The 10,116-nt window shown below is 36.5% G+C and overlaps 1 protein-coding gene across 1 annotated transcript; it reads left to right on the plus strand.

The window, feature by feature from the left end:
* Positions 1-238: 238 nt before the first annotated feature.
* parp3 (poly (ADP-ribose) polymerase family, member 3) lies at positions 239-9,706 on the plus strand. The gene is made up of 11 exons (XM_062996978.1): positions 239-298; positions 2,470-2,666; positions 2,957-3,082; positions 3,798-3,977; positions 5,621-5,759; positions 6,478-6,701; positions 6,826-6,981; positions 7,090-7,167; positions 7,930-8,107; positions 8,241-8,384; positions 8,547-9,706. The coding sequence occupies exons 2-11, from the start codon at positions 2,490-2,492 to the stop codon at positions 8,714-8,716; spliced, it is 1,572 nt and encodes a 523-aa protein (XP_062853048.1). The 5' UTR covers positions 239-298; positions 2,470-2,489; the 3' UTR covers positions 8,717-9,706.
* Positions 9,707-10,116: the final 410 nt, after the last annotated feature.

Below are 10,116 nucleotides of genomic sequence, written 5' to 3' on the forward strand. Positions count from 1 at the left end.
AAAAGTGGTTCATGGTTTACAAGGGTGCTTAATATTAAGTTACAGTGCATTAACATATTGCAGGATAATTTACTTTATTTTAAAAAATAATTTGCTGCAGAGATTGTATTTTTTCTAAAATACAATCATAAAAATATAAATAATAAAATAAAGAGCTTTTAGCTAGTTTATACAATGTGTGGAAAGTGAAACGGACAGTAAGGGGCGTGTCTGTCTGGGATGCGGAAGTCAGTCCTGACAGAACTTAGCCTCTGCAGACGCGACTGTTTTGCAGTGTCAAAAGCAACACTTAACTAAGGTGGGTATTAAATGTTAAACTTAGTAATATTTGTACATTATACTTGCAGTGTATATACATACAATATGTAAATATAAGACTAATGTTACTGTGTTAAGTTAGCTTCGGTACACTGCTCTGTGTATGAATTTTTGTGGTAGCTCGTATTTGCATGATCATAGTGCAGTATAGTATAGAGTAGTACAGTAGTATACTAGATTAGTATACTAGTGGTAGTATACAGATTACACAGACCTCGACTTTTAATAGAATTAAGCAGCTCTTATAGTTGTATTAAAATTCTCTTGAGCAGCTAAAATATCAGCTAGCAAGCCAAGGAGGTTTATTTATTTTATGCATTTCTCACTGTCACCTCCCCTGGTTTATCAGGATTGTTGTGAGGGCTATACTGCTGTTTGAGTAAGCATGTGTAAAAAAATTCACATATTCAGACAAGCCCTATGCACTGGCTCACCTGTCTGGTACTATTTACATACTATTTGCCCACTGAGATCACCAGCCAGGTGCTTAGTACAGCCACCTCTGAACCACAGTAGTATTTATTTCAGTTTTTATTTAAACAAGAATGACAGGTAACTTAAAACTTAAGCATGTTTATGATCATATATGAAGATAAGTAAAGTAACAATAAAAACTACAGAATAATACATTAATTATACTATCATTATAAATACCACTTATACCATCATTAAAAATCTTAACTTGTTTTTTGTCCAACATGAAATGTCAAATTTAAGTACACTTGTAAATATTTTTCATTAATGTATACACTGATCAGAGCTGCAGTTTTGGAGATGCTCTGACCCAGTCGTCTAGCCATTGCCCATTTTTCCTGCTTCTAACACATCAACTTTGAGAATAAAATCTTCACTTGCTGCTTAATATATCCCACCCACTAACAGGTGCCATGATGAAGAGATAATCAGTGTTATTCACTTCGTCAGTGGTCATAATGTTATGCCTAGTCGGTGTATAATATTTCTAACCCAAATCTTGAAATTCAGCATTTCTTTTTATGCAATTTTTTTGTGCTGTGTGTATGTAAGTACGGTGCCATGCATTTATGTACCTGTTAAAAATCCAAAAAATGTATCCAATAAACATAGCAAGTTATATGAAATTGAAACAAGATTATGAAAGACGATGCATACTACCTGCACACATCAACTCCTAAGTAATCCTATGTAATAACACTGCTCTAAACTGCTACTGAACAAAATATAAAGTTTTTTTTTTTTAAATGTCCAGATGAGTTTTCCACTTTTAGTGTTAGTTTGCATCTTACTTTAAACATGCACTGAGATGTAAACAAACTGACTCAAACTTTATATCTGTCCCCAAGCCATATATCAGAGGTGTAGTTTATTCCGAACTTGTAGTGAATATCATTATAAAATACAAGTCCTTAAAGTATAAATGAAGAGCCGCTCAGGTGGCGCAGCGGTAAAAACACATGCTGCAACCAGAGCTGGGATCTCGAATACATCGTATCGAACCTTAACGGCTGAGGATGAGCGGCCACATGAACAACGATTGGCCTGTTGTTCAGATGGGCGGGACTAAGCCGGATATGGGTCTCTCTCTGTCAGACTGGTGCAATTACGACCTCTGCTGGCTGATTAGAGGCGCCTACACAGAGATGGGGAAGGAGTGCTCTTAGGGTGTGTCTCTCCGTACACAGCGCTAGGTGGCACAACACTCGTTAAATGTGTGGGTGATAAGATGCATACGTCATGCTGCCCACGTGTCAGAGGGGGCGTGGGTTAGCTTCGATCACCTCGGTCAGAGCAGGGATTGGCATAGGTGGAGAGGAAGCGTGATGCAATTGGGCAATTGGACGCGCTAAAAGGGGAGAAAAAGGGGAGAAAATGCATTAAAAAAAAGTATAAATGAAAGGGCTCTTAAATAGTTTGACTTTGTACCTAACCCTTTAAATGTTGCCTTATAGATTATCTAGGCAGATTAGGGTTAAAGTGGGTTGTGTTGGTTAAATAATATAAATATGGCAGCTGATCTTCCCTCTAAGTGTGTTCAGCTGTCCTTCGATGTGGCACAAGCAGGAATTTCAAGAAAAAAAAGCTGAAAGACTCAAACTCTCACTTTACAAAAGTGTTAATGTAATCTTTAGTCAAAGCATGAGCCATATGAATAAACTGGTATGACTGTTCTAGAATCCAAATCCAAAGACAGGATGGCACCAAAGAGGAAGGCATCTAACACCAAAGTCGGTGGGAAGAAGGTAAAGAAGGAGCCGGAAACCCCAGTAAAGGACAAGTTCACCTCAGCTAAAGAGGCTCTGAAGGCCACTGCACCACAAAATATGGCACAGAGGAAACCAGACAGTGTCTGTCATCTACATAATGCTGAGGTCAGATTGGATAATATGGAGTCAATTCCAGTTCATGTAACTCATTGGCATGCTACATACTTTACTCATGATAATTGAAGCATCTTAACTGATTATTCTGTCTGAATAGTGTTTGTAAAATGTATGTAATTTTATGCAACCTGATTATTGACGGTGGTTTGATTAACATCAATAAATTACTGAGTCTTAGTGAACAAAATGGACCAAAACATTCTAATGTACTATAATTACCATTTTTAATAGCCATTAAAAGTAATGTGGTTGTGAAACTATTTCTCTTGATTCTGCAGGTTCATGAAGATTATGACTGTATGTTAAATCAGACCAACATCGGAAACAACAACAACAAGTTCTATGTAATTCAAGTGTTATTGTCAGGAGGACAATATTATTGCTGGACAAGATGGGGCAGAGTGGTATGTTGAAAAATTGTAATTTAAACCTGCAAAATGTAATAGGGATTGCTTTTTATTACTTGATGTGATATTTGATATACATGTATACATAGTTGCAAGGTAAAATGTGAAAGTCTTTATCAGAATGGTAGCTGTTTGGCCATGTGAACCAGCTGTTTGTATGGCTCAAGAAAGGCGAGGCTTATGACCAGAAGAATACCATTTTTTTTGTTTTGTTTTTTGTTTAACTGTCAGTATTAACCATCTGACTGGCATCATGGATTCACAGAAATACCAAGGCATTTTGAGGATGAATATTATGCATTTTGTGATGAAATTTAACCTTGGTGATAATTGAATTTTCTGGCAAGACAATGATCCCAGGAACACATATAAGTCAACCAAAGCTTTGCTAAGTAATCAGTCCTGGAATATCCTTGAGTGGAGGCCTCAATGATCTGGAGACTTTTGCAAAATAAGTATGGGTAAAGATTCCACTCGAGAGGTGTCAGAAGCTTATTTGCACTTACCAGTATTGCTTATTAGAGGTTATAAAGGCAAATGCATTTTTCACCAAGTACTGAGGCTGGTGGTTAAATAATAGTCAACAGAAAACTAGATGTTTTTCAAAATTACTAGTATGTATCAGTAAATATTCTCTTTCTTGTCTTTCTTATATTTTTCATTTAATTCGATATATGTTATACTTTCCAAATCTTCTTCTTTCTCTTGTCAGGGAGAACAGGGACAGAACAATTTGGATGAACATACAAATGTTGATAGTGCCATTAAGAGCTTTGAAAAGAAATTCAAAGACAAGACAAAGAACAACTGGAGTGATCGGAATAACTTTGTCTCTCATGCGGGGAAGTATACTCTGATCGAGGTGGATGGTGACCAGGATGCTGAAGTAAAGGTAGGTTAAAGAAATGTGTCCTGTTACAGGGGAATTGTTTTTATTAGTACAGGCGGCACCGTGGCTAAGTGGGTAGCACTGTTGCCTCACAGCAAGAAGGTCCTGGGTTCGATCCCCAGGTGGGGCGGTCCGGGGTCCTTTCTGTGTGGAGTTTGCATGTTCTCCCTGTGTCCGCGTGGGTTTCCTCCCACAGTCCAAAGACATGCAAGTGAGGTCAATTGGAGACACTAAATTGTCCATGACTGTGTTCAATATAAACTTGTCAACTGATGAACCTTGTGTAATGAGTAACTACCTGTTCCGTCATGTGTAGAACATGACGTTAAAATCCTGATAAACAAACAAACAATTATGTTGGTATTGTCAGTCACTGGCGTGACACCACACTGGTAAGAGCCTTTTTCAATAGAGTTCAAAAGTATTCACAGACTTTCTTTCTTTCTTAGTGCTTTATTCATCATTTGGGCTGAAATAAATATTCAAAATAATAAGTGCTAAAGGTATTTAGATGTTTCATTTTTGCTGTTGCTTTGTATACTATTTGTGTTAGCTTCTTTACGTCTATGAAACCGAAATGACTTATATTGACTTTGGTACCAGGTCATTGCCAATTACTGTGTTTTACTCTCCCAATGAACTGTAGTGCCAGTAGAATATTTTCATAATTAGTTTAAAGAGCATATCTTATTTATAATGTACAAAAATGAAACATTACAAAGTTCTATCTATACTTTTTTGTATGTTTCTTTTGCTGCAATATTTGTCATGTGTTAAGAATTAAAATAAATAACTACATTAATAAGGCAAAGCTCATACTTTCCCATTTTTGTCATATTTGCTAAAATCTACTAAAGTCGAGTTAACGTCACATAGCCGCAAAAGAATTAAACTAGGTTCATTGAAACGTAGCCAATGCTGAATAAAAACAAACACTGCATGAAATAATTGAAGCTATATTTTTTGCAGTGACAGAACATAGTAAATGTGTTGCCAGTTTGATCTGTTTTTACTCACAGGCAATAAAAATAGATGTTTGATCCTGAATGTCTCCTTGCCAAGTGCCTCTGTTGACTTCACATGATGATTAAAGGCATTTTTCCCAAAGCAGTGACAATACTACAGTCCCTAAGTTTGTTAATAAATCAAGACCATTATTTGCCTTTATTTGTCATATATACTGTACATATACACATGTACAGTACAACAAAGTTATTTTTCGCATATCCCAGCTTGTTTGAAAGCTGGGGTCAGAGTGCACAGTTAGTCATTGTATGGCACCCTTGGAGCATAGAGGGTTAAGGGCCTTGCTCAAGGGCCCAACAGTGGCTGAATGGCAGAGCTGAGATTCGAACTCTCATCCTTTTGATTAATAGCCCAAAGCTCTACCCACTAGGCTACCACTGTTCCTAAATCGACATTTACAGTTTTGACATTCACAGTTGGTATCAGCTTTGCAAAGTCTAGCTATTTCTTGTCCTTAAATGTAAAATTATTTAAGAAAATATTTGAAAGTGTAAATATTAGATAGTTGTAGCCCTATCAGATAATTGTTAATTTGAAGATAATCTTGATAACCCATGTGTAGAGCGTCAAATACACATGTTCTGTAATAGCTGGTGTTCACGGTGTGTTTGTTGTTTCAGGTTGATACTGTGGACAGTGCACCTGGAACAGCAAAGAAGAACATTTTGCCTTGCACACTGAATACGTCCACTCAAAAACTTGTCAAATTAATCTTTGACAGTGACATGTTCAAGGAAGCCATGGAGAACATGAACCTGGGTAGGCATCATTGTAATTGTTGGGTTTGGATCTTAGGAACATCATTTGTTTACTGTATTATGTTTCCAGGCCTTCAGCCAAACCAACCAGTGGATTTGTTTTAACAAAGAGTATAGTTGTTTATTAGTTGTGTTGGAAAGAAAACACTTGTTCTAGTTTTTACAAACTATGTTATATTACATGCTTTTAAACTGTTGTAAATGGAGTAATACAATTTAAAACCAGAAATCTTTCTTTTGCATTTAATGAGCTATTAACAGATTGTAAGCTCAAGGATAACACTCTGGGCTGTGTAGATATAATATGCTATAATAGTTATAAATATAAATAAAAATATTATGGACTGCCAATATAAAACTAATGACCACAGACACAGGAAATGGACTTTCCCAAACTGTTTCCCAAACACAAAATTGGCAATACTCTCCAAACCCCCCTCCTGGATATTTTACACTAGGCATGATGTAAATGTGTATAGAAAGGGGCTCAAGGGGCAGGCTGTATTTGTTTCAGCGTTGACTTCTTTTGTCTACATTTTATTTAGTACCTTAACAAACCAGACCAGCAGGGTTATCATGTATAGAACTGTCTATAGGTTTGTCCCTGCAGGCCTGCCCCGGTTGTTTAGCTATGTTCTGTTGCTTTTAAACCTCAAAGGAATATATGTCTGAAACAGACAGATGTTGTATCTTAATGTTTGTCTTGTCTCGTTGCACAGACATTAAGAAAATGCCGCTGGGAATACTAAGTAAACAGCAGATTGCCAAAGGCTTTGAGGCACTAGAGGAGATTGAGGAGGCGATAAAGAAGAGAAGTAATGAAACCAAGTTAGCAGAGCTTTCTTCTAAGTTCTTCACCATTATTCCACATAACTTTGGCCGCAATAGACCCCCTGTCATTAGGGATGATAAAATCATTCAGGACAAAAAGGACATGCTTCTGGTAAGTGGAGCCATGTGTATATTACTCAGTGCAGTCTGTTAGTTGCTGCAACTGAAAATGAATTAGTGATGAAATTGAAGACGTTATCTTCATCCACATCGCAATAACTCTTGTACCACTTTAGGTCCTGGCAGATATAGAGATCGCCCAGTGCCTTAAAGCAGAGTCAGAGCAAGCTAAGAAAGAGATGATCGAAACTGTGCCCCACCCAATAGACCAGAACTATGAGTCTCTCAAATGCAACCTCACCATCTTGGATAAAAAATGCAAGGAATTTAAGGTATTCTATCCTATGTTTTTTTTCCTACGTTTGCTAAAATTTTTTATTTTTTTAACTAAAAGCTCATTTTTTAATTTTCTTCCTTGTACTATTTTTTTTCACGATTAGGTTATTGACCAATACTTAAAGGCCACTGGTAGAGGACTCACCATAATAGATGTTTGGAAAGTGGATAGAAATGCAGAGGTAAGAGTTGTGAAGTTGTATGGACACTGTATGGTAAAAAATCTGTAGGGGAATTAATTACATAAGTACATAAAATAAACCAAATGCTTTTAAATTGTGGCAACAGTTGCCGATTCTAGTATGACTGTGCTCCTGTGCACAAAGTGAGGTTTAGAAAGACTTGGTTTGACAAGTTTGGTGTCTGCATAGAGCCCTGATCTTAACTCAACACCTTTGGGATGAATTGAAATGCTAATCAGTGACTGAATGGACACAAATTTACTCGGACACAAAGCGCCATCAATAAGTGCAGTTTGTTATATTTACAAGTAGCGTATCTTTAAGTGTCTTTAAATTAACGCCCATGGTTTTGGAATGGAACACCCAATAAGCTCATGGTCAGGTGTGTACATGCATTTGACTATATAGTGTATGTGCGGTTGACAAATAAAAAAAAAAATCCCAGAATAAATGAGTGACAATGCCATAAATCAAGATTTTAGGGCACAAAAGTAATTTTAAAAGAGGTTTTAAGAGTTTTGCATCTACAGGGCATAAGTGGTCACCGAATGGTTTGAGAAGACTGATGTTCCGTCCCTTCTGTATAGTTTCAGACTTTACACTAAGGCAGAATAAAGCTGTTCTGGTGGTTAAGGCTTTATTTAAATAAGACACTTTATTGGGGGTTTTCTTTCATGTCACCTTTTCACTTCTGAATCAGTCACTATGAGTGTGTGTGTGTAAGTGTGCACTTACCTGTGCATGTTTGTTTTGCCCGTGTAGGCTGAGCGCTTCAGTGAGAACGATGCTTTGGAGAACCGGAAGCTGCTTTGGCATGGTACCAATGTGGCAGTGGTGGCAGCAATTTTAAAGAGTGGGCTACGCATTATGCCACACTCCGGTGGGCGGGTTGGCAGCGGGATCTATTTTGCTTCTGAAAATGAAAAGTCTGCTGGTTATGGTAAGAATCTAAAACTTTGTCTTAACAATAAGTTTGGATTAAATTTTGAATAATTTTCTGACGTTATGTATTAATTTGATATGTAAACAATAAAGTTTAATATAAATATATAAATTGTACTTTTCTTTTCCAGTTAGAACATCTAAAAATATTGGGATTATGTTTCTGAATGAGGTTGCTCTGGGGAAGGAATACACTATCACTAAAGATGACTATAGCTTGAAAAAGGCACCTAATGGCTATGACAGTGTGGTTGCACGTGGAAGAAAAGAACCAGGTCAGTAATCCATTTATTCAAGTCTTCCAAGTACATGTAACTTTTTTTTTTAAACATAAGTTTAGCTTATTCAGCAAGCCTTATTCAAACATGTTCATTGTATACACACAACATTGCTAATCCTTAATTGTCTTTGGTAATTAATTATTCCTTATTTCCCAGATTCTTCAATGGATGTGGAAATCGAGCTGGATAGGAAGAAAGTGGTCGTGCCACAGGGAAAAGCCAAGCAACAGCCTCAGTACAAAAACAGTTACTTTGACAACAGCGAGTATCTCATTTACAAAGAGAGTCAGTGCCGTATCCGCTACCTGCTGGAGCTCCGCTTCTAACTGAAGAAGAAGAAGACCAAAGATCGAAGTGCGAAGTACAAGACTGAAATGTTGTGGTAAAAATCATGCAGAGCTGCTTTTCAATAATGCACTCGGTTAACCAAAGTCTATCCATAAAACAGCTTACAGCGCTGACACGATCAGCATATATTAGCATAGCTTTTTGTTTATATGCTGCACATGCTTAACATTTGTTAAAAGAAATTGTCTTGAAAATCAAAGGAAGGACTGATGGTTTATCATTAGTTTAATTAGATTTAGATCAGTTGAAGGACTGATTGTTTTTCATTAGTTTAATTAGATTTAGATTAGCTATATCTAAAGTTTACGGTTACATTTTTTTTGTAATAATGTCTGTGCCTTTATAAGTGACAGGAACAGGAATGTAGGAGTGTCTGCTCTATAGAATCTGTTGGAATGGTAATTGTATTAGAGTAGTACTTAACACATAGGGTTTTCGAACACACCCTAAGTACAACATTCTTTTAGGTCCAGGTTTTGCTTGTTTTTGTTTCTTGCTTTGCAGCTGCTTTTAGTACTACAAAATCCATTAATGACAACTAAACACTGCATTGTTAAAAATCATGCTTATTCAAAAATGTATAGAACTATTCTATATACTGTTTTTTTTTTCAAATGGTATGGATGAGGGTAAAAATCCTAAGGTTTTTGTAAAACATGCAAGGGCTGGTTGTTCATTATTTCTGTTAATAATCATTATAAGTTGATTCTAAAGGTCAGACAGCTTATTTGTAATTGTTTGTAATTGAAAAGCAATGTTAATTTTGTCTATATGGCACCTGTTTATTCTGAAGGTTGAATGTATGCTTCCAAAAATTTGACTTATTGTAGACATTTCTTTTCTGTCCCTCCATATTGATGTCCACACTGATGTACAGTGGCATAGAGAATGTAATCTCTAGACTTATTTTTAAGGGAACACAGTAAACTCGACACGGTGAACAATAAACCATCTGCTGCTTACAAGAATTGTGGCTTCATTGCTGTACAGTTGCCAGTTGGTGTCACTGTTGAAATATTGTTACTCATCTGCCCAAGTCCAGTTAAATCTTGACAATGGTAATGAGCCATTTTAAATACATTTTATTTCCTCCTCATTTCTAGAAAGTGATTTATTGTGCAGTAAGTGTTTCAAATTACATCTGTTTATTTACATTGGCGGTATTTAATTATCAGTCTTTGGGTCAGATTGCCTATTAAATGTTCTTTTATTTGATTGGTTCTGACATCCTAGTTAAATAGAAATAACAAACACACGTTACTAAAGCTGATATAGCCATCCACTAACCTACAGAGGCATTTTTAGGCAACACTAACTTTGCCATGAAGGCAGGGCAAGTTTATTTATACACTGATCAGCCATAACATTAAACCACCTC

Source organism: Trichomycterus rosablanca, chromosome 6 (assembly GCF_030014385.1).
Source record: "Trichomycterus rosablanca isolate fTriRos1 chromosome 6, fTriRos1.hap1, whole genome shotgun sequence".
NCBI lineage: Eukaryota > Metazoa > Chordata > Actinopteri > Siluriformes > Trichomycteridae > Trichomycterus > Trichomycterus rosablanca.